Genomic DNA, 27,579 nt, shown 5'->3' with positions numbered 1-27,579 from the left:
AAGCTGAGGGAGCCGGCTCCGGCCTTGGCCAGCCCAGAAAGGGGTTCCCACAGTGCAGCGGCGGGCTGAAGTCCTCCTCAAGCGCAGCCAGAGTGGGCGCCGAGAGCGAGCGAGGGCTGTGAGGGCTGCCGGAATGCTGTCACCTCTCAAAAGCAAACCCAAATCACGACCCCACAGCTGCTCCTTACACACGCACGTCGTATGCACACCCACACACACAGGCGCACGCACTCACGTGCACACACAGGCACAAACACACACCTGTACTGGTGCTCTGGGCGGGCTGGAGAGTGAAACAGTTGCTCCTCGCCCAGGTTGTGGAGCCATTATGGCTGGGTCCCCGTGAGCGGCGAAGTTGGCCCGAAGTCCCTTTCCCGCACCCCCCCCCATTCCCTCCGTCCCCACCCCCATCCAGATCCCTTTGGACTCATCCAGAGAATGCGAGCGATGGAGGGAGTTGCTGTGGACGCTCTCAGCCAGGGCAGAGAGCTTGCGCACAGGCTGTGCGCTGAAGCCGGGGGCTCTGGGGCAGCAAAGAGGACGGCGAACTGGTGCAGGGCGAGGGAATCTGAAAGAGGGCGGTGTGGTCCGCAGAGAGCGAGGCTCGGGAGCCGGAGCCAAAGCGTGCCCACTAGGGTGCAGCCCCGACGGGTGTCGCGGCGTTTGCAGGCGGGGAGAAGGCGGCGGGAAGTACTGGACTAGCTGCCGGCAGGGGCGGGCTGAGGCGCGCGCCCGCGTGCTAGGGGCCCCCGGGAGGGCGGCGGGGACGCGGCGCTGCTCACCTCTGCCACCCCGCGGCCGCAGACAGCGCTGCGCCGGCCTCGCCTTTTTCGTTTTCCGCCAGACCCGGCCTCACAACTGAGAGCATCTGGCTGAGGCCGTTGCTCTCCTTCTTTCCCCTGGGCCTCCTTCTCTCCCCACTAGCCGGTCCAAGGAGCGAGAGCACAGGTGCACAGAGCGGTCCAGAGGGAGACAAGGGGGGCGGTCAGAAGCTAAGAGTACCTGAGGTGGCACAGGGCTGTCGAAGACGGAACTCACCCCAGCCAGACCCGATTTTTCCTGCAGCCGCTGGGCGGGGGCTCCAGGTGACATCTACATACGAATCATCCCCTCATCCTGGGTGGCTTCCCTTGTCCCAGGAAACTGCCCTGAAATTCCCTCCCCAGCCGCAGTCCCTCTCCTCCCTTCCCTTCTGAACACAAGAGCACTGAACTTATCCAAACCCTGCCTTCCTCCTCCAGGAAGCCTTCCAGCCACAGAAGAGGCATGTGGGACTTGGTAGGGGTGTGGGAAGAGGAGTGGTTGAGAAAGGGGTGGAGCCATGAGTGGCAGCTAAGGAGAGCACCCCCACACCCGCCCACTGGGAGACTCGCAGACTCATGCATTCCGTGGGGGAAGAAGAGGTGGCAAGGACAAGAACAAAAGGATCTGGGAGGACATCGGGCCAGGGGATGATGGGCTGGTGGAGAAATTACCAAGGCGGGGGCGCTAGTCTGGGGAGCTCCTCACCACCTCCAACAGAGGGGGCCTCTCTTCCCCCACCCCAAGAGGCATAGCTCAACAGAAACGAGCAAGGCAAAGGAGACCAGCACACGTGGCAGGCAATCCATACACACTTGTTAACTAAGGCAGGGGGTTAGTGGGAAGACACTGGCCTGAGCACAAGGAGATAAGGTTTTAGTCTTATCTCTGGCCCCCAAGAAGCCATGTGAACTTGAAAAAGTCCCTTTGTCTCTTTGGTCTCCAGGTTCCTCGTCCATGAAGTCAGGGGTTTGCGTTAGAAGCAGGATGGCAAATGGTGCTGCCTGGAGCACATTCGGAAGGATTGTGAGGTGGGAAAGAATCTGTGATCAGTTAGCAATGTCGGCCTTGGGCAGAGGAACGGACAGTATAGCGAAGCATGCCGCGTGTTTGTAAAGTCTAGGAATCATCTCCTAAGCCCCTTCCATTCCAATGCTCCAGAAGCTGATGAAACACTGCAAGAACAGTGTGGAACTAGGGCGGGAGCTGGAGATGCCATGAGAGACTCGGAGGAAGCTCCAGACTGGCGGCATGCGAAGGCTTGCCTCTGTCGTTAAGCCTAAGGAAGAATCCCCTAACGGAACCTCCGATCCAACACAGTGTGCTCCGTTGTCACTTCCAACAGGGTGTACTGTCCCATCAGGCTTCCACATTGGACGGCAGTGTGTGTTCCAATTACAGCTCCTCTCCCCGTGTACAAATGCAGTAAGCTCTAACAAGAGGCATCCCCACAGCGGAGTCCTCATAACTCGAGGTGTTACAATCAGATGGCGGCCTCCAAAAAGACCCCCCTTTATAAAAACAATGGTGCCTTCCCACAGGAAGTGGCCTCCCAACATGGCACGTCCCAGTGGTGGTGATACCAGCACAGGGGAAGGAGCTGCTCCAGCTAGCACAAGAGAGGAGTCTGGCCTCCAGCTGGGGGTGCCTGTGGCTCTCCAGAGGTTCCCAGCAGGATTGTGGCAGGAGACAGAGGCAGAGGCTGTCCGCTGAGAATGGAGGGTGGCCCTGACCTAGGTTCCCGGCTTAGGAGCCGCCTGGCCTCTGGCCACACCCTACAAATGGGTCTCCTTCTCCCCGGCTATCAGTCCTTCCTTTGCTGGGGAGGGCCCAAAGTTCTGGCCAGCACTGCCATCCAAGTAGAGATGTTGCTTGGGCTGCGGCAGACTGGAGTCAGGGGTGATGAGCTGACGCAGGCGCTGTGGAGAGAAGAGGCAGTGATTTGGAGTTGTCGGTGAGGGAGGCACAGAAGCTTCCTCACATGTGCATCCCCAGGGCCCAGCCCAGAGCGGAGCACATGGCCAGCACCGCACAGTATGAGTGAGTCAATGAATGAACCGTTTGAGGTGAGAGGGGGCAATAATACCGTGGCTGTGAATGAGTGTGCACTGCCTGGGTTCCAGTCCTGGCTCTGCCACCGACCTGTACCATCTAAGGCCGCTCACTTAACCCCTCTGTTAATTTAATCCCCCTCAATTCTCTCACCTGTAAATTGAGAATAATAGTAGAACACACTTCACAGAACAGTGCTTGGCACAGAGTAAGTGATCAATAAATATTTTTGTTATTGTCATTACTGTTATTACTATTACTATGTGCTCAATAAGTATCTATTATTTTGCTTCTTATCAGTGGTACTGCTATGACTGTTGTTGTTGTTGTTGTTGCTACCATCTGCTCCCTCCTTCTTCTTGCCTCGAATGTAGATGTGATGACTGGAATCATGACAGCCTTCTTGTGATCATGAGGTGATAAACATGATGATGAAGACACAGCATGCCCAGGATGGAAGTGTAGAAATGCAGGAAAAGTCTGGTCCCTAAGGGCCTCTTTAAGCAGCCAAACCAAATACCAGCAGCCCTAATCTCTGACCTTCTTGAAATGTAAAAAACAAATAAGCCTATTTGCTAAACTGTTGTAGGTTGGGTTTTCTATTATTTATAGGCAAGATTATAAAAAGGTAGATTTCTACCTTTGTGGGTCATTGGCTATAGTTCCTTCCAGGAGGGCATGTCCCAAACTCTAAACGGGGAGCCTCTTGCGTGTGTCCCCAGGCAGAGTTAAGGTAAGAAAAGAAGCCAGGAGCCGGCGCGTGGAGTGAACTGTGCTTGCTGGTTATCAGTTTTCCGAGGGCAGGGAATCTACAGTCTGTAAACCTTCTGTGTCTGGGCACCTTCCTGTTCATGTTTGTGACTTAGTTTTCTCCTGAACCTTTCAGCAGTTTGCCCTTGGTTAGCCTGCCCAGATCATCCACGGGAGGTCAGATTCTGCAGGTCTAGGGCTCTAGGACTTTTCAGAACATTTCTGAAAAGCCACTGGACTGGTCTTCAAAGTTCGTCTCGTTAAGATTCTGTGAGACTGAAGGACTGCTCCACACTCAGAGTGTGTGTCTGCTCCCTGGCCCCAGCTGTGTGTCCTGCCCCAAGTCCAGCCTCTCTCGGTGCCCTCCTTTAAGAGGTCACTCTCCCCCGCATCACCTACCTTCGTGAAAGAACCCTGAGTCTTCAAGAGGGTGATGATGACGAAGAGTGGGACACAGACCATGGAAGACAGAGCCAGGAACCAGCCAATGGAGTATCCCCAGGGCGGGTACACATAGACGTTGTTGTACTTGAGGGGGGTGTACTTGCTCAAGGAGAAGAGGAAAGTGGCCTGGGAGGAGGAAGGGGCAGCCATGGGTGAGATAGGGGGTGACTGAAACCCTCTCCGCAGCTACGTACAGCCAAGGACAGAGGACACGTCAGGTGCACTGCAGCACGTCTGTAAGGTAGAAGAGTAAAAGCCCCTGCAGCTCCCAGGCCAAGGCATCATTCACATCACAGAGGGAGACAGGAGGCGATACAAAGGAAGGGAGGGGCTCAGAAGAGAAGCTCAGACAGACAGGAGACCAACCACTGAGAAATCAGGCAGAAGCAGGAGGCACTGGGAGGAAGGGGTGGAGCAGGAAGTAGAACAAGAGTCTACCTATGGGTGGATGAGATGGCCCCAGAAAGAAGAGCAGGGAAGGCAACAAGAACAGGAAATGGAGCAAGACCCACGGGAGACTGGACAGGTGGGGAAAGAGCCCCACGTGTCAGCCGTCCTTTCCCTCATCTCTGGAGTCCTCTGGGGCAGGAAGGAATAGGGGGGCAGCTGGTGGGCACATACCAGGCAAAGTCCAGGAGTCAGGAAGAGCCAGGAGATCTTCACCAGGGGCCATGGCCGGTAGCCAATCATGTCCTCAATGTTGTCATAGAAACGGTCCGCCCCTGAGCAGGCATGGCGTGGGAGAGTGTGAGAGCCAGAGGGTGAGAACAGCTTCCCGGTGTCTGGGAAAGACCCACTTGGCTCTGTGCCCTTCCCTCACCCCCACCCTGTGCAGGGCAAGTGGAACAGGGCACATGAGTGAGACGCCTCCCTGACACCCTGCATCCCTGCATGAGACGCATTCGCGTCACGAGGCAGGTAGTGCAGAGCGGGCAGGGGCTGCCCCCACACGCTGCTGCTGCCATCTCTTGTCAATGCTGTCTCTTGCCTCCCTGTCTTGTGATGGAGACCCCACTGTTCTAACCACAAAGGAGTGTTGTGAGCCCAAAATGGGGCTCGATGGTTAGACAAACGCCTGTTTACCTGGGTAGCAGGATGAATTTGGTCCAAGTCAAAACAGCAAAACAGCAGGAGTCCCGCTGTTCAAGCACGTCATAGAAAACTCATAGAGGGCCAGAGGGCTACTGGGAACAGAACGGTGGTCTAGATTCCAGACTCCAGAGGAACCACCTCTGAGTTCCCAAAAAAGCATGGTTAAGAAGGTTAATTTGTGTTTAGTGAAAATATCGACTGGCTTTATTTTGTTTTGTTTCATTCCTGCGGTTTCCTCATGTGCTGTGGTTCTAGGCAGAGCCAGTCTTCTAAGAAGCAAAGAATCACTGATTGGTAAAGATACTTGGAGGGCCTCTCTGCCTTCCCACCCAAAATACCTTCCCACTGATCCCTGACGCATGAAATCACAGCATAAAGAGTCATTCCTTTGACTGTGAAAAGCCAAAGTTAAAAGCCAGATATTCTGGGTGAGCGAACCATGTTAGGGCTTATCAGCCATTCACACCTGTTGTGATCAAGTTTAGCAGGTCCCCTCTGAGAAGAAGTTTTGAAAAGGAGTTGGGGAAAATCGGAAGGCATCAGATGCCTGAGGTGAGAAGGAAGGAACATCTCTGTGGAGAGGAAAGGACCCAAGTGGGAAGGCTTAGGGTAGCAAGATAAAGTCTTTTCTACTCATGGCTTTTCCTGAGGCCCTACTGTGTGGCACCCACTTGACCTCTGCCCTGAGCCTTGTGACATTGGCACTGTGTTCCCCCAGCGTGGTGCAGTGGAGCCAGAGGGACCTGGGGTATGACGACAGCTTCTCCGCTTGCTGTGTGAGCTTAGGCAAGAGACTGAACCCCTCTGAGCCTCATTCTCTCCCTGCACAGATTGTAAGTGTGTCAGACCAATCAGCACAGTGCCTGGCACGCAGTCGTGCATTCGCTCAGCGAATCGGGCTTCTTCCCCTTCCTGGTGCAGGACACAGTCACCACCTGGCTGTTGCAGCATTCAGTATGGTAGCTATCTCAGTCTGAGGGGGCCAGGCTGCTGGCGGAAGTCAGTGAAAGGCAGAATTCACCTCAGTATAGGAAAGAAACGCATAAATGGAAAAGACTACCTCAGAAACACAGGAATGAGCTCCCTGTCCACGGAAATACTCAGTCTGGGTGAGCACCTCGTTGTTGGAAAGGCAGTGTGGGAGTTTGTGGAGGATTGGGCTAAGTGGTGATAAACGTCCCTTCTGACTAAGATTCCCAGTGGCAAAGGGCCTCTGGCCACCTCCATATCGAGGACACTGTGCACTGGTATTGATCATTCTCTCACTGTTGAAGGAAATCCATTTTGTCATCATTACAGCTCTGCCTGCTGCCATGAAAATGCCAGGCTTCCCAGCCACGGGTAAATTTCCCAGTAAGAAGAAGCAGAACAACAGCGCAAAGACACAGAGAAACCAGAGGGCCAGAGAACTGCCTCCCCCAGGTAAAGCCTGCCCCTGGCTGGCCTAGACGGTCTTTCTCCCACCCTGCTTGCCCACCCCACTCCACCCCACTCACCATACACCCAGCTGATGCAGACCACTTCAAACACTGACAGGAACAGCAGGCATATGCCACTGGAAGCATAGTAGTCAAACAGCTGGAAGATGTACATCCCGCCCTGTGGGGAGAGCGTGGAGCTGGGGCATGGCCAGTGCAGGGCTGGGACACACTCCACCCCTCGGTGAGATGGCAGATACCCACGTGGGGTGCACTCCTGCCCAGCCGGTGGGATGCCATTCCTTGCATCTAAAAGGAGTTTGCCCTGTCTGCCCCTGCCTTCGGGCCCCCCAGTCAACATCAGGACAATAAACTCTGACATCTGCAAGGGCACTAGGAGACTGTGGTGGACGCACATCATCTCGTCTGCCCAGCATCTCCTCTTCTGGAAAGTGACACCCCCTCAATCTTTGTTCCTTTTAGACAGGGGTATCCCTCTCTCCCTACTCCAGGCTTGAATAAGGGTCATAGCCTGGACATTTGCCACACTCTCAGGAAATGGGCCCTCTCTTTCCTCCTGGGTTGGCTGACAGTAACAGGTAAGCCTGAAGCCCAGCATCCATCCCTCATGTCACAGGAGGGAAACCTGCCTGAGTGAAGTCACAGGAGACCAAGGAGCATTCCTGACAGTGTCACAAGAGCAGCTGGGTCCAACCCAGACATCGCTAGCGTTTTCAGCAACCTGACCCAGTACATTCCCCTTTCTGCTTAAGCCAGCTGTATTGGTTTCTGTCACCTGCAACCAAAAGAGACCTCACAAATGCATGCTGTGTGGTCCCTACAACCTCACTGTGGAGAGGCAGGGCAGGTGTCCACACCCCTCGTCAGCAGATGAGAAAAGGGAGGCTCTGAGAAGGGTCAGCAGTGTCCCCCGTGGCTCCCCGCCCAGAGCCTGGCCCTGCAGGCCCCAGCTCACCTCGGTGACCAGGAAGAGCCCTATGAGGTAGCACGTGACAGCGATGCTGAGGATGAGGAGCTCGCGCCGCCCGCTCTTCTGGAGCTGCCTGGGGAACATGTCTATGGAGGCTGTCACCAGGCACTCCACACAGACAAACTGTGGGCCAGGAGGGGAACTGGATGAGAGGGTGTGGGGCGGGCTGTTGGCCACCGGCCCTGGCCTCCACTTCCCCTGGCTCATCCACATCGATGCACAGGGGTGCAGGGAGCGGCACAAAGGGAAGAAATGGGGGTGCCCTGGAGTGAGCCAGCCCTGCCCTTAACTACAACTCCATGACAAAGAGTCTCAGCAGTGAGGGTTAGAGGGGGGTTATGTTCTGTCCCCGGGGCTGGGGCTGGGCCACTCAAGCTGAAGGAACATGTGGGAGGAAGCATCATGCATGCAGAGGCTCAAGCCTGGAAGCACAAAGCCAGTGGCCCCTTCGCAGCATGGGGTCTCCAGGCCACACCCCCAACCCCAAGGAAAAGCCCTGGACAGCAGAGGGGGCCTCAGGTTTGTGGTCAGGGGAGTGAGAGTGAGGGGAGAGTAGTGCCAGGACAAGCAGAGGCTGGCAAGAAGGTCACCATGGCAGGGCAGGCTGGGCTGCAGTGACGTACCTGGCTGTCCAGCCCTAGGAATATGAGCATGATAAAGAACAGACAGGACCACAGCTGGGATAAGGGCATCATAGTCACAGCCTTGGGGAAGGCGATGAAGGCCAGCCCAGGACCTGCCAGGTACACAGCATAGTCAGGGAGGCTCCAGGGCGTGTGCTGCCCTCGGGAAAGAGGCGTCTCTCTAAGCACTGCGTGTGTGTGTACCTGTGCACGCACTTTAAGAGGAAACGGTGATTCCATCCACTATTCTTCTCTTTCCAGGCCTGGGAAACATACCATTCATCCATCCATCCATCTATCCATCCATCCATCCATCCATCCATCCATCCATCCATGTACCCATCCATCCATCCATCCATGTACCCATCCATCCATCCATCCATGTACCCATCCATCCATCCATCCATCCATCCAGTGTTGGTCCATCTACCATCCATTATCCTCCCCCCCCTTTCCCATGGTAATGGAAGCCCTGCTTTGTGATAAGCACTGCCACAGATGCTAAAATTAAATCCTATTACCCATAAGTAAATCATATTGCCCATCTTCTGGGACTCATGCCTTTCAGCAAGAGAGAAGTGTGTTCTCTGACTCTCCTTCCCCTCAGGCCCCAGACAGCAAAGTGGCACCTACCTGACTCGGCCACTTCAGAAATGGGCACTCCTTGCTCTTGGGACATGAAGCCCAGGATGGAGAAGACAACAAACCCAGCCACAAAGCTGGTGGCACTGTTCAGGAAGCAGAGGGCGATGCAGTCCCTGTGGGAGTGGGGCAAGGGCAGATAGGAACGGGGAGGGAAAGAGAGGAGGAGAGAGAGATCAGTCACGGGAGGAGAGGTCAAAAGACAGTGAGAGGGGACCGAGGAGAGAGAAGGGGGAGGCAAGGGAGGCACAGAGGAGGGGAGGAAGGGAAGACGGCATGGGAAGAAGATAGTAGAAGAAAAAGACAAAAATCGGGTGGCAGACAACAAAGAGAGAAGTGGGAGAGAAAAGGAAGAAGAAAGACATTTAGTCTGGGAAATGAACCCACAAGGTCAGTCTGATACAACTTATAATGAATAAGGAAGGTCTGGGCCCAGAGACTACGGGTCTTTGCCCAGAGCCCACCCCCAGGCCCCTAGCCCTCCTTCACCCCACCCCGGCCCACGCTGTTCTCACTTGTAGCAGTTGTTGTGGTACTTGTTGTAGCTGCCCAGGGCTGTCAGGCACCCCTGGCAGATGGCAAAGGAGAAGAAGATCTGGGTGCCCGCATCCATCCACACCTACACAAAACCCCAAGAAAGAGGTAGAGGCAGCCCCCAGGGCCCAGAGCCAGGGTGACCCAAGATCCAGACCCGTCCCCTGCAGCACCAGCCTGGCCCCTCACTGCTCCCTGAGTGCTTCCCTCCTGCATCCCAGCTCTCCATGAGTGCGCCCTCCTGTCCCCATGGTGACCTCCTCCCCAGGGCGGCCCAGTTTCAGTTTGATTCTGTAGGCACTTAGTGAGTAGCAAATAGGTGTGTGTTGCTTGGATTTCTCCAGGGGAATCTACAAACCATGGCTGCACCCAAGGCCTATCTGCAGGGCACACCTAGGAGTCACTTGTCTCATTCAACTAAGATCTCTATACATAGTGTCTTAAGCAGCTATGACCTGGGGACAAAGAGGCTGCTTCATCAAAATATCAAGATAAAATGCCCAGGAACCATGGCTCATGCCTGCAGTCCCAGCTGCTCAGAAGGCTGAGGCAAGAGGATGCCGTGAGCCCAGGAGGTTGAGGCTGTAGTGAGCTGTGATGGCGCCTCTGCACTCCAGCCTGGGGGACAGAGCCAGCCCCGTCTCTACACTCCAGCCTGGGGGACAGAGCCAGCCCCATCTCTAAGCTCCAGCCTGGGGCACAGAGCCAGCCCCTGTCTCTAAGAAAGAGAAAAAAAATTTTTTTAGGAAAAAAGTTGTATTTGAGTGGTGGAATTACAAGAGATTTTTAATTTCTTTTTTATAGCTTTCTTCCATATTTTCTAATTTTTCTCCAGTGGGCATCTATCGCTTTTAAGCCAAGGAAAAAGCAATACAAGGCTTTCAAAACTACAGACCTGGCTGGGTGGGGAAGGCACCTGGGGAAGTGGTCCCAGCACAGTACATACCTGAGGGTCCTTGAGGCGGAACAAATCTGGCTTCAAGTAATAGATGATGCCCTGGTAGGCTCCGGGAAGGGTGACACCTCGGATCAGCAAGATGACAAGCATCAGGTAGGGAAACGTGGCTGTGAAATAAACCACCTGGAGGTGGGGGGACAGGCCAAGGTCACTCCTGGTGGGGACGCAGTGGCCCTCCAGCCACGCCCCACAGGCAGCTCAAGTCACACGGAGCTCAATCCTAACCTCAGAGACAGCTAAGAGGGGCTAAGCACAAGAAAATTTCCGCACCTCCCTTTACACATTCCAGTGGGTTCGTGCTCCCCACAGGGTGTGAGATACACATCAGCAGGGGAAGGGTGGGGAGGGGAGGAGGAAGACAGGGAGAGAGGCAGGGTACAGGCTTCCAGCTCATAACCTTTCCAAGACCATTTTTTTCCTCCTATCTTTAGTCAACATGTACGTATGTACATAATCTGTACATATTTATGAAAAAGAGTGGTTATTTCCGTACATGTATATAATGCGTAATGATCAAATCAGGGCAAAGACTAATAAGTCCCGAATCTGGTCTTTCTTAATCCTTCTGTTCTCTCCCTGCCCCCTGGCGACCCAGGGGAGTGGTGACCAGATTTGCACAGTGATCTGTGGGGAAAGTTAGACTGTATTTTCCAAGCTAATGGTTGGGGGAGCAGTGGTGGCTGGAGCTCTGGGGTGTTCTCTTCTGCCACTAAGCAAACTCAGCTCCTTCCCTGGGTGGCAGCAGTGGTACTCTCTGTGCTGTTATTACTGCGATGACCACTTTCATCATCCCTATCACCAACTTGTTACAATTCAGGGAGGGGAAAGGCTACTGCTGAACAGACTCAGTGTATGGCCAAGCAGAGAAGTCTGTTTACTGACCACTGCTGGCTTTGAAAAGGCATGAAGCACAGTCTCTGGCTCTCTGGGTTGGAAATAAAGCTCAAATCCGAATTCTCTCTATGTGACAAGCCCGTCGTTGCCCATTCTTGGTGGGAACCCCTTCAATGACTGGAAACTCACCACCTCAAAGACAGTTCTGTTTGCTAATTCAAACTCAAAATTATCTTGCTATGTTGTTAAATACAACAAGTGAGTCATAAGAGCGTGTGACCCTAATGATGTCATAGCCACACATAATGGATACAGACACACACACATACGTATGAGAGAGACCAGAAGGCGACACAGCAAAAATGAACAGAGATGAGCAGTGCCAGCCTGCCAGCCTGCCAACCTGCCAGCAGGGGTCAGCTCCAACAATGGGACTTTTCTGTTTCTAATTTGCCCTGAATATTCTTTTTGTTTGTTTGTTTGTTTTTTGAGACAGAGTCTCGCTGTCACCCAGGCTAGAGTGCAGTGGCGTGATCTCAGCTCACTGCAGGCTCCACCCCGCCAGGGTCACGCCATTCTCCTGCCTCAGCCTCCCGCGTAGGTGGGACTACAGGCGCCCACCACCACGCCCGGCTAATTTTTTGTATTTTTAGTAGAGACGGGGTTTCACCGTGTTCGCCAGGATGGTCTCGATCTCCTGACCTCATGATCCGCCCGTCTCGGCCTCCCAAAGTGCTGGGATTACAGGCATGAGCCACTGTGCCCAGCCACCCTGAATATTCTTATGTAAACCGGACTTTTAAAGTCATATTGAAAAAGAAAGACTTTCCTTGCATCGAGCTAAGCTCCACCTTCCTGTGCCTCCCCCTGTTCTCACTATGCATCTCCCCTGCACTGCCCAGGAAGCGTAGTTTCTTAATAGAAAGAAATCAGTTCTCCAGAGGGTCCCCCTCAAGTGTCCCCGTAGACTCTGGGGGCCAAAGGGAGCTTCCCAGGAGGCAGCACATCTCACCTTGCCTGTGGACTTGACCCCCTTCCAGATGCAGAAATAGCAGATGACCCAGGCGAGCAGGAGGCACAGGGCCAGCTCCCAGCGCAGGGCGCCCAGGTCATGGATGCCCGAGGTGATGCCCAGAACTCGTCTCCTGGAGGATTGGGAAAAATAAGCAATGAGGGGAAAGGCTAAAGGGGACAGTTTGCATCTGTCAGCAAGTCTGATTCTCAGAGCTGACCCCACGGATCTCATATTCCAGGGCTTCCCCCACTCCCCACCTCCCCACAGTCAGGCCATGTTCCCATAGACCAAACTACTACCATCATCCTATACGTATCTTTATCTTTCTAACTCATTTGAATGATGGAGAAAGAGAGATGAGGAATGTATAAATGAGCATTTAGAGAGTAGATATTTACACATGCAGGTTGATGGGCAAGTGCATGGGTATCCCATGGAGGGGCTGAATGTGTGTTTAGTTTCTAAACATGTGATGGGGTACGGGAACTGCGTGCGTGGGTGTGAGGGTCCGGTACTGTGAGGCATCCATGTGTGAGGGCATTGGTGCCTACGTGGGGGTCAGCTCAGTGTGAGAAAGTACAGGCAGTCTTGGGTGGGAATGTAGGTGGACGAGTGTGGGCACAGGTAATGTGAAGGGATAAGTTGTCGTGTGAGAGGGTGACTATGTGAGTATGCCCATGTCCTGATGTGAGCACTCCCGCCTTGGGCAATTTCAAGCTACCAGCATGACACCACCGGGCATGGCACTGGGAAGAGACATGCACGCTCAGCTCTCCTAAGGCTGTGAAGACTGTGTCCAGCACCCCACTGGACATGTGTGGGCAGACATATGCGTGGAGGTAGGGATGTGGGGTGAAGGTGGACATGACGGATAAATGTGAGTCTCTGTGGACCCGTGTGGGTAGATGTGAGAGCGTTCTCCCCTGCCTCAGTGATGTGTGGGGTTGGAGTGGGGCGGGGGAGGAATCTTAAACTTGCACCCCAGACATTCAGACTCGCACAGCTCAGACATCCAGATTTCCTCTGCTTGGAGCCTCTTCACATGTGGCAAATGGGCCCAGCACCTACTCCCAGAATTCCATGACAGGTGAGGTAAAATTCTCAGATGGGGTCACTGTGCCGGCTCCTGACTGGTTCAGAAAGTCCATGCAATGCTCTGTTCGGGACAAGGTTAGGGACAAGATGGAGAGAGATGCTCTTATACCCTAGTCCCCCTGGCCCTCTGGCCTTGCAGCCTAGTGGTCCTCACCACTCCTAGCCCCAAGAGCTTCTTTTGGAGCCCCCACTCTCCAGAGCATCAGGAGGCTCACAGGGCCAGCTCCTCCTCCCCCTGCTCTTGTTCCCTGTGAATCTGGCTGCTCACCTGGCTGCCCTGCCAACCTCAGACACTATCCAGACTTCAGATCTACTCAGCCCCCTCATGGATGGCTGGTATGGGACGCACTCTCCCTACTTGCCCGTTCTGACTTCCTGTCTCTCCACTTGAGAGGCCAAGGGACTGCGGCCCTGCACCTGCTCTTCCCACTGCTTAGAATGCTGCTCCCATGCTGGGCTCTCTCTCACTTCAGGCCTCAGATGACACGTCTCCCTCCCCTTGTTCTATGGTTCTGCAGTTCCGTTCACCTATCACAATTTGTAGTGGTTGTGTTTGTCTGTTTTTACAACCAGGCTGTAAACACAGTGAAGACTGGGTCCCTGTTGCTTTTGCTCAGCCTTGTACCTGTCTCCAGCCCTTGGCACCGTGTTTAGCACACAGTAGGTGCCCAGTAAGTGCTTGTTAAGTGCACGAACGAGTAAGTGGCAATAACCCTTGCAGTTATTTAATGCAGTCCCTCTGGGTTCTCCCAACCACACTGGCTCATCCTAGTGGCTGGCCTGAGGGCCACAGAGGAGCCGAGGAGCAGAGCTGCCCAGGAGCCCACATGGCTTGGCTGTGAGGCAAGTTCTGCTGTACTTATGCTCCCCGTCGTTGCTTGGACTCACCGGCCACCGCAGCCCAGCCCCTATTAGGCAACATCCCAGGGGCTGAAATGCTAGATACCTGTGTTCCAAAAGTTGTTGCAGGTCGTCCAGGGCAGCTCCGAGGTGAAGGAGCTGAACAGGTAGAACAGGGCCCAAGCAAGGACGATGATGTAGTAGACATTCAAATACGACTCAATGACCACAGACGCCAGACCAATGCCTTCCAGAGTGGGGGAGATGGGGGGAGGGACAAGAGAGATCAATGTTAGCAAAAAAGTCACACAGAAGCTGCCAGTTGAGGTTACAAGGGTATTGGGTGCCACACAAAGAGAACCACTGGGGTTTATCCAGTGGCATCAGAAGCCATTCATAGCATATTTTTTTTCTTTTTTCTTTTTTCTTTTTTTTTTGAGACGGAGTCTTGTTCTGTTGCCCAGGCTGGAGTGCAGCAGTGGCACGGTCTCGGCTCACTGGAACCTCCGCCTCCCGGGTTCAAGCGATTCTCCTGCCTCAGCCTCCTGAGTAGCTGGGATTACAGGAATGTGCCACCACACCCAGCTAGTTTTTGTATTTTTAGTAGAGACAGGGTTTCACCATGTTGGCCAGGCTGACCTCCTGACCTCAGGTGATCCACCTGCCTTGGCCTCCCAAAGTGCTGGGATTACAGGCACATCACCTGTGCCCTAGAGGAGGAAGTAAGAACTTTGGGCAGGGGAGGGAACAGGAGCCCTTGGGTGTGATGCAAACGACAGCAGAGGGCAGTGGTTGGGTGTCCTGGTGCCTCAGACTACAGGCGTGAGCCACACGCCCAGCCCACAGCATATTTTTCTAAGGAAGAAACACAGGTTACAGAACATTACCCTATGTATTCTGCGATTTTTGTAATATATATTTCAACATGTATTTTTTTTTCATGAGAAAAGCTCTGGAAGGATCTTCACCCAAAAGTTAACAAGTGATTCTCTAGGTGGTAGGATTTCAGATAACATTTTCAAGTTTCTGGGTGTTTTTTTGGCTATTTGCACTTTCTAGTTTTTCTACAACAACCATGTATTGGTTGTAAAATGAAAAGGGGATGGAAGAAGCAAAGAGTAAGTTGGAAAAGTTGGTAAGAATGTGTCTTGCACCTATAATCCTATAATCCTAGCACTTTGGGAGGCCCAGGAGAGCGGATCACTTGAGGCCAGGAGTTCAAGACTAGCCTGGCCAACATGGTGAAACCCCATCTGTACTAAAAATACAAAAATTAGCCAGGTGTGATGGCACACGCCTGTAATCCCAGCTACTTGGGTGGCTGAGGCACGAGAATCCCTTGACCCCAGAAGGCAGAGGTTGCAGTGAGCCGAGATCACACCACTGCACTCCAGCCTGGTGACAGAGGGGCATCAGGATAAGAGCGAAAGCAAGAAACCAGAGAGGAAGGGAGAAATGGTCCCTGCGTCAGGAACGCAGGAGCCTGAGTCAGCACCTAGCGCCATCTCACCAGAAGCTAGCAAGAGGCAAGACCGCCAGCAAAGGTGGAGACCTGGCTGCTATTTTAACACTTGTCATGAAGCCTCGTGGTTAGCTGGGTGCACTTGGTCTCCTGGTGGTATATTTGGGGCGGGAGGGGGTGGGGGGAGAGGGAGTGCTTACACACACCTCCCCAGCCCACGTCTACAAAGTGGAATCTTTTCCACTGTCATTTTAAAAGCAGCATGTTGCCAGGTGGCTCGGGAGTCCTGCAGAGAGGGGCTGGGGCCCAGTTTCACGGGTGAGAGAACCCCCCGCCCCTTCCCTGCCGGGTTAGCCCTCTCTTAGTCTTTAGTCAATGCTCAATAACTGTGTGTGTGTGTTGTGTGTGTGTGTGTTGTGTGTGTGTGTGTGGTGTGTGTGGTGTGTGTGTGGTGTGTTGTGTGTGTGGTGTGTTGTGTGTGTTGTGTGTGTTGTGTGTGTGGTGTGTGTGTGTTGTGTTGTGTGGTGTGTGTTGTGTGTTGTGTGTTGTGTGTTGTGTGTGTGTGTTGTGTGTGTGTGGTGTGTGTGGTGTGTGTGTGGTGTGTTGTGTGTTGTGTGTGTGTTGTGTGTGTGTGTTGTGTGTGGTGTGTGTGTGTTGTGTTGTGTGGTGTGTGTTGTGTGTGTTGTGTGTGGTGTGTGTGTGTTGTGTGTTGTGTGTGTTGTGTGTTGTGTGTGTGTGGTGTGTGTGGTGTGTGTGTGTTGTGTGTTGTGTGTGGTGTGTGTTGTGTGTGCTGTGTGTGTGTTGTGTGTTGTGTGTGTGTTGTGGTGTGTGGTGTGTTGTGTGTGTGTTGTGTGTGTTGTGTGTTTGTGTGGTGTGTGGGGTGTGGGGTGTGTGTTGTGGTGTGTGGTGTGTGTGTGTTGTGTGTGTGTGTTGTGTGGGGTGTGTGTGTGTGTGTGTCAGGGTCCGGGCTAGAGCTCAGTGGTGTGATCTCGGCTCATTGCAGCCTCAACTCCCGGGTTCAAGCGATCCTCCCACCTCAGCCTCCGGAGTAGCTGGGACCACAGACGGATCTGGCTAATTTTTACATGTTTTTGTAGAGACGGGAGAAGAGGAGGGTCTCACTATGCTGCCCAGGCTGGTCTCGAACTCCTGGGCTCAGGCGATCCTCCTGCCTCCGCCTCCCGAAGGGCTCACTACTTAATGAAGGACTGCGGACCTTTCGGAACAGCCTGGCTGAAAACTCAGTGCTGACTGTGAACAAACCCCCTCCTTTGGGGCCGCGCGAGCCCACCCTGGCAAGGACCGGTTCCACCGCGGTCTCCACCGCGCAGCGGCGTTGGGGCGGCCCGGGCGTCCTCCGCGGGGGTGGGCGTGGCGCCGCGCAGGAGGGACCCGCAGACGGCAGGGGGTCCCCGGGGAGCGCGCACACAGACACCCACACAAACACACAAACAAGCGGCCACTGTGCCGCGGCGGAACGCGCTGTGCTCGCGGCCGTCCGGCCCATCCGCAGCCCTGGGTCAGCCCCGGGAACTCAGCGGCCCCGGGATTGCCGAGCCGGGGGCCGGCGTGCTGGTGGGGCAGTCCGGGAGAGGGGGCAGGGGCGGCGTTGGGTGGAGGAGCCACCGTGTGACTTGTGGGGAACGTGCGGGTGCGCGCAGCTCCCGGAGCGGGGAGGGCGGGGAGAGCAGCCCGACCTCCCACCAGCAGAGCACGGTGCGCAGACCCCGCTGAGATCCCAGGCCCTGCCGCCTCTTCGACTTGGAAAAGAAGGAAAGAGCCACGACCTCTCCCCTCTCCCATTCCAGTGCTCCGTTTGCTCACCCTGACCACGGCCCCCCCTAAGCCGTCTGTGCGCCCCAGAGAGGCCAGGCCTGCATGTGCTGTCCATGAGCGTGCTTGGACCTAGGCATAGGGCCCAGCTGAGTGGGACATTGACACTACTGCTGGGATGGAGGGCAGAACCGGCTCCAGCCCCTCACTTCTGCCCCCGCAGGGGCCCGTGGTTGCCCCAAGAGGCATCAGCACCAAACTGGCCTCCCCCACCTCCCCCCATCAGTGCGAAGGGTCCCAGCTTGCTCGGGAGCCAGTGTTTCCCCACCAGGCTCTCTCCAGCCCACCCATGCAGCCTGGTTCTGCACTCGGCACAGGATGGGAGTGAGCGGACGGGGGAAGCAGCGGATGGGCAGGAAGGGAGAGACAATGGGGGGATGCAGGCAAGATGGCGACCCCATGAATAGGAAGGCGGGGGAGGGTACATACCCTGGAAGAGGGGGCAGATCTTCCTCCAGGCTGTGACACTCCCTTGGCTGGTGTATTGGCCCAACGCCACCTCCAGGAAGAACACCGGGATGCCGCAGACAAAGAAGAAGATGAAGTAGGGGATGAAGAAGGCTCCTGCAGAAGAGAGAGAGGCAGGGCTGAGCCACACCCAGGCTCTTCCTCAGCCTCCATCCTTTCAGACCCTCCTCCCCCAACAAACCCGCCCTCCACCATCCTGTTCTTAATCTTCCTCCTGACACTTCCCAAGGGCCCAATCAGCTTCCTCCTGTCTGCGTGCCGTCCTGAGTGTTAGGCAGGCACAGGTGGGAATGTTCTGATCTGAACCCTACACAGAATGAGAAAAGCCTTGGAAGGGAAATTAATGAAAACTTAGGTGGAAATTCTAATATATGCACCGTTTGTTTTCTTAGTGTGCTTTACAAATCTAGTCAATAGATTATTTTTGGAATAAACACATGGCTTCTGTATAACTTGATCTGCTTATTAAACTTTCGGTACGTTTTAGAGAAAAACACAAGCACCTCGGAAGCATTATTTTCCCACTAATAATTTCCAGGGTGTTTGTTGCCTTCACCCAGTTCTGATCTGAACTGGGCTTCCAGCAGAGAAGGCCATCATGTGATTAGGTGCCAACCTGCAGGTGCCAGAGGGAGGCCAGGCCTAACAGACATCCAGCAGGTTACACAGGAATGGAATCTCTTCAGATTCCACACCCAGGAGACCTACTTCAGTAAGAGTCACTAAGGCATAAAGCTCGCGTGAGAAGTTCATCTCAGGGTGAATGGATTATTGCGTGTTACACCGTGAGAACGCTGAGTGCTTATTTGGTGCCTACTTCATGTCAGGCACTCTTGTACGTGCTTCATCAACATCACAGTCCTTGCAAAACCACCTCCCACGGGGCAGGCCCTACTGTTATCCCCATTTTGCAGATAATAAAACTGAGGTCACTTTAAAGATGGAAAAACCGAAGCACGAATGAGGAAACTGAAGCACAAACCCAGGCGGTCTGGTCCTGAGGCTGAGCTCGTAATGACTGCAGTATATACCTCTGATACTTCATATCCATATTATTATGTAGAAAACATAGAAAGTACAGAGGGAAAGAAAGGAAAAAGCATTGTATATCCTTCCAGATTGCTTAAAAGCACACACACGTGTTTCTTTTTTGCAAAAATGAGAAGTAATCATGTATCAAATACATTGTTTGATAACCACTTTTTAAATTTTTACCATAAACCTCTTCATGTCAGTAAATACATATCTACCTCATCATTTTGATGGCTGCCTAGTGTTCCACTCTCTGTATCCATCCTAGTGCACTTCGTCAGTATGTTACATTGGACTTTTGGTCATTTCATCCGAAACACTGTCATAATGAAGACCGCTGTCCACATCCTCGTGCACTTGTCTAATTCATTCCTTAGTACAAGTTACCAGTAGAGGAATTCCTGAGTCAAAAGGTATGCACTTTTTTTCGCTTTGTGTGTGTGTATGATAAAATATGCATAATGTAAGCCACTTTAACTGTTCTTAAGTATACAGTTCAGTGGAATTAAGCATATTTGCAATATTGTGCCACTGTCACCACCATTCATCTCCAGAGCTTTTTCATCATCCCAGACTGAAACTGTACACGTTAAACCCTAACTCCCCATTCCCCTTTCTCCCCAGCCCCTGGTAGGCATGATTCTACTTTCTGTTCTATGCATTTGCCTGTTCTAGGTACCTCATGAAAGTGTAATCATACAGTAGTTATCTCTTTGTGCCTGTCTTATTTCACTCAGCATGCATGCCTCCAAGATTCATCCAGGTCATAGCATGAATTCCCTTCTTTTTGAAGGCTACGTAATATTCCCTTGTGTGAACCTACCACATTCTGTTTATCTATTCATCTGTTCATGGATATTTGGGTTGTTTCCACCTTTGGGGTATGCACATTTTTTAAACATGCATTTCCAAATTGTTCTCCAAAACTCTTGCACCAATCTGCATTCCTGAGAGCAATATGTGGGGAAGGAAAAAGGTTGTGTCTCCTGGATCCCAGGGTGCCACAACAGGCCAGTAACTCTCCACTGAGTTCCAAAGTCCCTTTGAACCCCATGTTTGCCTTTCCAACCCTAGGAATACTGGAGTGTTGGTCAGCACAGTGCCAGTAACACCACTGACTCAGGTTTCAGTGGCTTGGGAAGTCCCAGGACCTAGGCTGAGGGGTAGCATTCAGTAGAGGGACACGGCCTGAGGCCTCCCCAGAAGGCAGTTTACAGGATGTCTGTCAGGGCGTGTGGCCCACGGGACTCCTTCCCACCTGTTATGTGCGGGAGGTCCTTCCCTCTGATAAAGGAGGTGGCTTCAGTTCTCACCTGGGAGTGTGGACTTCCGCCCCACAGAAGACGGGGTGACCTCAGGAGGCCTGGAGCTGGGTCTCGCTCAGACTGGGTCCTCCCTGAAAGGGCGGCACTAAGTCTGGACCTTCGGGGGCAGATGAAGAGGTTGGTTCTGGATTGCGTTTGGGCACCTCTACCCTTGGGTTTTCAGAACGCTAACGCTGCCAACACCCTCCCCTCAAATTCTCTTATCAGTGCCTTGCTTTGGAAGGTTACCCTGCTTCATGTCTCCTTGGTGTCAGCCCAGGCTATGGGCACGGGCGGCCCAGTGATGTCCCACAGGGACCTATACCGACAGGGTGCCCTGAAGCCTGGGGTTGGTGTGAACACCTCTACATTGTGCCTTACCTCTGCTGCGTGCTCTTTTCTGAACCACTCACAACCCGGATAATGGGAACTTCCTCAAGTTCTCTTCTGAGGTGAATGATTTCCAGTTCAGGGCTCTACTCTTTTTCATAACCAAAGACCTCGTTAGACCAATGGTTTTATTACTCTTTTTTGTTTCTTTTGAAAGATTTTTCTCTACAGAACTATGTTTACTAATTAATAATCAATAAATTTTCCTGCATATACTAATAAAAATCATATTTAACTGCCAATCAGGCCTTATGGTCAGCTTGATATAAACTTTATTATCACTCTGAGTTAGTACAGTTCAGTCTAAAGCAAAAAAATAAAAGACATTTGGACTAGTCTGTGACGTCCTGTTTCCACATCCATCCATCACTAGGTTGCTGGAAACGAGTAAATGAATTCCTGGTCCTTCTTTACTACCTTTCTAGACCCCCAAGGACCAGTGGCTCCAGAAGGGGACCCCAACCTCATTTGGCCCCCCGTGTTAAAGATGAAAGAAAGGGTGTCTTTCCCAAGAGTTAGGCTGGGACAGAGGTAACCCGGATCCGATACTCCATGATGTTACTGGGGGTACTTATCTCTCTCTCTCCACCCCGCCCCACGGCCAGGACAGAGGCCACAGCCACAGCAGAAGCCAGCACGACAGGACAGAGGCAGGGTGGGCCCCAACACCGTAGCCCTGCCTCCCAGTCTCTAGTGCTGTCTCCCTCCCAGATGGCTGAGTGAGGAGTGTGCCGTGACGCAGGAATTGGTTCCAGGGCCCTCTGCAGTCCTGGGCAAATCCTCTCCAACAAAGAAGGGCTTAGTCTGAGCACCTCCGTCTCCAGCCCTAACATCCTATATGCCATGAGATGGTGGCCCTGGATGAAGAATGAAACCACCACCCTGCCCCTTCATCTTGCCTCCCCTGACTTTCTGGCCCAGGGTCAGCCTACACTCAGCCTCAGCACCAGACACCGAGCCAGTCCGAGAAAGCCTACCGCTATCTCTTAGGAGCTGTCAGTTCAAGCAGCTTGTGATCGTAACTGTAAGCTTTAAAACACATAGCAAGATACATAGTAGACACTACGTACATATTGGTCAGATTTAATATAGTGTTTAGGAGGGTTTTCTCAACAAGTTATCTCTAAATGTGAGTATTCCTTTCTACCTTCCTGAAATGTGTCTAATATTTGCAATAAACATATACCGTTTCCACAAGAAAAATAAAAGTGATTTCAAAAGGCAAAATAAAATGAATCTAACCACTCACAAAGGACGGCACATTGAACGATTCTATTCCTATGAAATAGCCCTAATAGGGATCCACTGAGATGGGCAGCACATAAGCGGTTGCCAAGGGCTGGCAGGGAGAGGGAATGAGGAGCGACTGCTAATGAATATAGGATTTCTTTTGGGGATGATGAAAATGTTCTAAAAGTGATTGTGGTGATGGTTGCACAATTCCGTGACTATACTAAAAACCACTGAATTGTACACTTAGAAAAAGGAATCTGGCCCCTCCCCACCACTGCTAATTTTTACATCCAGTGCTGAAAAATAATAAAATCATGTTTCTCTAATTTCAAAAAAACTCAAAGGCAAGGTATTTCTCCAACCAAAATTGCTTCTGTGACTCCCATCTCACTCAGAACAGAGCCTGAGTGACCCCTGTTACCTCTCTGACCTCATGCCGTTATTCTCTCCTTCTCATTCCGCCCCAGCCACACCTGCCTCCTCACTGCTCCTCAGACAGGCCTGCTGCTTCCACCCCCAGGACCTTGGCACTTGCCGTTCCCTGTGTCAGAGTGTTCTCCATCCAGGATACATCCACGACACTCACGCCTTCACTTCCTTCAAGTCTGCTGAAATGTCACCTTCCCCTCTGCAGGCCTAGCATTCCCTATCCCTCTTCCCTGCGTCACGCCTCACCCCTCCACTCATCACCATTTGACACAGAGCACGCTGAATTGTTTGTCCGCAACCTGCCGCAGACACAGTACAACTCCTCAGAACCCTTCCACGGAGTGTAGCACATGGAATGTGTTCTGTTTTGCACCTAGCGCCGGGTCTGGCACGTGACAGGCCTGCAATCATGTTTGCTGAATGAATGACTGAATTCTATCAACGATTGACCTTTACACAGTCGTGAAGGAGCTTGTTAAAAACTAGAATTTCTTGGTCCTGCCCATCACCTAATTTCATCTTCACCGTCCTCCTGGGAGGTACTGTCCCCATTTCACAGAGGGGGACGCTGAGGCTAGTGGTGGAGCTGGAACTGAGACTCAAGTCCTCCAATTCCAAAATAGCCCTCCTTTCATAAACCACACTGCCCAGGAAGGAGGGCCCAGATAGGCACTGCCCAGCTGCCAGCGCACAGCTCTCCCCACCATGCCTACCCAAAGTGAACTCACCACCTCCGTTTTTGTAGCAGAGATAGGGAAACCTCCAGACATTGCCCAGCCCAATGATCTCCCCGGCCACTGACAGCACAAACTCCATCTTGTTGGTCCATTGGCCCCGATCCTTCACCTGGTCCTCGTCTTCCTGGTCCAACTTCTCTCCCTCCTCGGGGACCCAGGAGGCCGCAGGAGGCCCATGCTCTTGCACTGCCACCTTCCCGTCCATGGCCGTGTGGCGGGTCGGGAGGCCCCGCTGGGTGGGCAGGATGACGAGGGCCAAAGCCTGGTGGGAAGAGAAGAAATTAGCTGCAAAACCCGACATGGTCCCGCCAGCCCTGCGCTCCCGTCCCGGTCTCTGCTGTCAGCACGTTGCTGTTCTTCCCAAGTGCTCCACGGAATTTACACCTAAAGTTACACTTGGCTCTCATAACTCTAAGAGCAAATCTTAGTTTTCTGAGTTTGCAGATGAGGAAATCCAGGCCTTGGCAGATGAAGTGATTTGCCCAAGACCACTCAGGAGTAGAACCGTGATGAAAACTCAGGCTTGGGCTTTTCATTTTCATGTCCCTTTTTATCTGTACAGCTCGCCACCATCCCAGCCGGCCCATCTGCCCAGGTCCTTGATGTCTGCTGAGTGGCCTCAGCCTGGCCTCTGGCCTCCAGGTCAGAAGGGATCAAAGGCTGCCGAGGTAGCAAGGGCCGAAGGGCAGGTGTGGCCGAAGTGACTGCCTGGTTCTCTCCTAGCCAGCTGTGTGCTAAGGTGATCGATCCACTCGGGGTAAACAGGGGAGCCAGCAGCTCTGGGCAGCTGATTGGGAGGAAAAGAGAAGGTGGGGCCTCTGAGCAAGGCCAGATGACAACAAGGATTGGCACCAGGGACAAGTGTAAGCTTTCGAGGGAGCCCCAGCTCCTCTTCTCTCTGTTGCATCTCTGTCCTGAGAAAAACTGGGGGGCCCTGGTGCCAGAAGGGGTCACCAGACCAGTTCTCACCTGGCTGGCAGGGCAGTCATCTCCCGATGACCCCCAAGGTGAGCAAGTGACTGGCTTCTCAAGAGGGAGGCCCAGCACTGGCTGCCCATCTCAGCAGGTCACTGCCCTTCCCTTCTCCCTGCCCTCCCAGAGAGCCCAAAGCTCCCTAGACCTCCAGAAAAGTGACGTGGGCCATTCTCAGTTCTACTCGCTGTCCCTTGGCCTGCCTGTCAACTGCCAGGAGATAAATCCACTTCTGTCAGGGTGTATCTCCAATCTATGTTTGCCTTCTCCTCCCTCTCATACACATAAACAATTACCCTGAGGCCACCTCTGCCTTTATTCCCAGGAATTGCTAAGAGGAGGTGCCCCAGACTGTAGAGGGGAGCTCCCATCCCACAGCCCCTCACCTCTGAGGGGTATTGAGGGAATCAAAGTGACCAGGTCTACCAAGTGCCCCACGTTCCTCCAAGGCTCTGGAGAAACAGGGATTCTTTTTATTAAGGAAGAGTCTGTGTTTATTTACTGGTCCTTTTAACCCAGGCAACAGCCCAAGCCCAAGTCAGTTAGAAAGGCGCGGGCAGGAGCCATGTGAGGTTATGGAAATTTTTGAAGGTGACTTGGAGGGTGCAGGTTATCCCAGGAATGGGAAAGCGTGTCAGAGTGAAATTCTGGTATTGGCACCTACTCAGAGGTTTCCACTGCAAGCTCAGCCCAGGAGGGAGGATGAGGATAGCCACCCTGTGGGAATCAAAGGCCTTGGGTCTCTGTTATAAGGGAGAAGGCAGGGGGAAAGGGGGCGGAAAGAGCCTCTGGGTTCGGAGTATGTGATCAGACCCATGGGGGCTTTGAGCACTGGAGGCTGGGGATGAAAAAACGGAGAGGTGGCCCCAGGGGAGAAGTTGGTAACATCTAAACCCAAATGTAGATGTTGCTACAGAATTAGGAATGAGGCACCCTGAGAAATGATTCCAGAATCATCACCAAACAAATTAACAAACTAGTGAACGAGCTTGAAAACATGCATGAAAATGCACCAGACAGGAAACCCAAGTTCTAATCCAGATCTAGCTGTTAATAATAATAATAGGTTAACGTCTGAGTCAGCAGTATGTTAAAAACAGGCACTCTTTCTGTATATTATTGAAGTGCATCCTCGTAAGAATCTTTGAAGTTACGTATTACTATTAGCCCCACTTCATGTGTGAGGAAGTGAAGCTCCAAGAGATGAAGGAACAGTGCCTGGCGCCTGCAGGGCCTCAGGACACTACTCTCAATACTCACTACTACAATAAACTTACCAAGACAACGAGTCGTGGAGCTGGGTCTCTAACTTGCTGTGTGACCTCAGGCAAATCACACCTCCTCTCTGAACTTTAAGTCTCCCTGGAAGAGAGAATGAACGCTGCTCAGCAGGGGCTTTCGAAGGGTGAGGGGATAAAAACAAGACTCAGTAAAGAGACAGAGAACTGACTGCCTCTGCTCGCCGGCCATAGCCATAGCGTTGCTCATCTCAGGGCAAGCCCCAAGCACAAGGGCCCCTAGGGCAGTGGTCAGAAATGAGCCTTACTGTTCCCAGACCACAGGCAGCTATGGCAGGACCAAGGTGGTCTCAAGAGTTGGGGGAGTGGAGGCTTGTTGGGGAGAAGAAGTAAATGCAGGGAAAGCCAGAGGGGAGCAGGGGTAGGGAAGCAAATCACAGAATCCAGTTTGGGCCCAGGATTTGGGTTTCATCAGAAATAGGGGAAGAGAGAAAAGAGAACATGAGCTGATGAACTAACACTGACACAACATGTTTTTTTTTAAAATAAATAAAAATAAAAATAAATAAAATAAAAAAGTAATTGGGAGGCACATAACTTGTGGTTAAGAATGAAAATCCAGAATGGCAGAATGAAAGCAAGAGCAAGTGAAAAGGGCAGCTGGCCCCAAGCCATGGCAACTCAAGGGGAAACCGGCTTCAACTGCAGCAAGAGGGATTTAAGTTAGACTCAGGGAGGAAATGGCCCAGAGGATGTAAGATACCAGAACAAGCTGTACTGAGTTCTCCTTTCTGGGCTACTTTTAAAAGGCAAAGGACCACACACCCCACCCCCGCTGTGCCCTTCTACCTCCAGCTTCGGCTGGCTGCCTCTCCAAGGCCTCCCACCTGCTTGCTAAGCTGGGGCAGGGGGTGAGGGATGGGGGACGGGCCTCATGATACTTCAGTGCCCTCCAGAAGCAAACACACCAATTTCCATGCCGGGCTTGGTGCTGCCCAGAGAGGAAATCTTCAAGAGACTAGAAAGTCCAAAGTTAACTCTGTTTTCAGGAGCTGGGCATGTTGCCAGAGGCCCAGCTGGGGCTAGCAGAGGGGCAGGCAAGACCAGAAATGCTGCTGCCCGTGTGCTGCTTGGATCCCAGCTCTGTCCCCTTTGCTTCCCAGTCCAGCAAAGGAATAGCTCAGACCCTGCACACGGGGAATGGGACACCCAGCCCCTGCCTCAGTCCACACCCACATACCAACACCCATTCCCGTACACACACTGGTGCCATTTCCCGTCACGTCCCTTCGTGCACACATACCTGTGTGCATGGCACCAAAACCTGGCTCTCTCTGTAGTCCTTCACACCCCGTGAGTTGCTGGTCTCAGCTGGTGGCTGCCCGCAACTCTGCTGAGTGCCCGCCTTGGGCACAAGCACACCCATGGCACCCACTGCCCAAACCAAGACAGCTTCCTCCTGGGAGACGCCTGGCACCCAGCTCGTCACGCTCAGCCGGCAGGCAGCAGGCAGGAGCCCCTCACCTGTGATCATTTACTGCAGTTCCTGGGCCCTCAGGAATGCCCCGAGGTTTCTCCTGTCCACTTCTCCTTCCACCTTGCTGGGCACCATCTGCTCCCCTCCCCTCGTCAGATGACCACCCCTGCTGTCACCCACTGCCGTGACCAGCTCCCCATCGCTGGACATTCCTGCTCCACAGGCTAATCGCTGAGCTGCTCCCACGCTGGATGGGGCGGAGCTAGGGGGCACCCCTTGCCCTGAGAGTCGTGGGCATCAGACTTGCCCTTTGGCCTGAGGTTATCTCAGGTCCTGCCCCCGCCGCAGACACGCACAGTCCCACAGTCTCGCTTCCCAGGGATCTATCCCTCCAGCCCCTCTGAGCAGCAGTTGGAGGCTGCAGAGGCAGAGCCAGCCCCTCCACTTCCTGCTCACCTCAGTCCCCAGCACTGGCTCCTGTGGTCAGCTCAGCTGCAGGCATCAGGTCTCCAGGAGAGTCCCGGGGCAGCTGCTTATGGGAAAGCCAAGAGAGCCGGGACCTGAAAGGGAAACTGCCCTCCACGTTCACGCCTAACCCTGTTCCTCCCAGTGCAGAATCCCATGTGACTTGTCCAGGGACTCCCAGACAGAAAGAAGCTGTGTGTGTGTGTGTGTGTGTGTGTGCGTGTTGGGGCGGGGGGGTGGGGTGTGTGTTGGGGAGTGAAGGGACAGAGAAATACCAGGAGCAACAGGAGGGATTGAGGCCAAAAGTTTGTGAACCAAGATTACAACATCCAACCTCAGGAAGTCAAGTCCTCTGTCCCCAGCACTCCCACCCCCATCCCACTCTCACTGTGAACCCACTGTCTCCAGACTGGTGCCCTCCCAGTGGGCACAGTCCCATGATGGCCCCTC

General features: G+C 53.2%; 1 protein-coding gene across 7 annotated transcripts; it reads right to left on the bottom strand.

Annotated features, from left to right (window-relative positions):
• Positions 1–1,600: 1,600 nt before the first annotated feature.
• On the bottom strand, positions 1,601–27,346 carry SLC6A12 (solute carrier family 6 member 12). 7 transcript variants are annotated; one of them, XM_063639887.1, is made up of 16 exons: positions 27,121–27,341; positions 25,227–25,311; positions 22,969–23,239; positions 17,814–17,948; positions 14,196–14,336; positions 13,223–13,310; positions 12,152–12,284; positions 10,294–10,428; positions 9,329–9,432; positions 8,805–8,929; positions 8,172–8,386; positions 7,534–7,671; positions 6,636–6,738; positions 4,669–4,769; positions 4,003–4,173; positions 1,601–2,720 (listed from the first exon to the last, which is right to left on the bottom strand). In XM_063639887.1, exons 3-16 carry the CDS (start codon positions 23,180–23,182, stop codon positions 2,577–2,579), a joined length of 1,947 nt encoding a protein of 648 aa, XP_063495957.1. In that variant the 5' UTR covers positions 23,183–23,239; positions 25,227–25,311; positions 27,121–27,341; the 3' UTR covers positions 1,601–2,576. The 7 variants fall into 7 exon arrangements, with proteins under 7 accessions (XP_063495957.1, XP_055137179.1, XP_063495959.1 ...); XM_055281204.2 differs by having other exon boundaries at positions 8,172–8,284; positions 27,121–27,339; XM_063639889.1 differs by lacking the exon at positions 27,121–27,341 and adding an exon at positions 26,712–27,092.
• Between the last annotated feature and the right edge of the window lie 233 nt (positions 27,347–27,579).

Source organism: Symphalangus syndactylus, chromosome 5, assembly GCF_028878055.3.
Source record: "Symphalangus syndactylus isolate Jambi chromosome 5, NHGRI_mSymSyn1-v2.1_pri, whole genome shotgun sequence".
NCBI lineage: Eukaryota > Metazoa > Chordata > Mammalia > Primates > Hylobatidae > Symphalangus > Symphalangus syndactylus.
The sequence above is the reverse complement of the archived record's forward strand: the minus strand, read 5'-3'. Positions and strand labels throughout refer to the sequence as shown.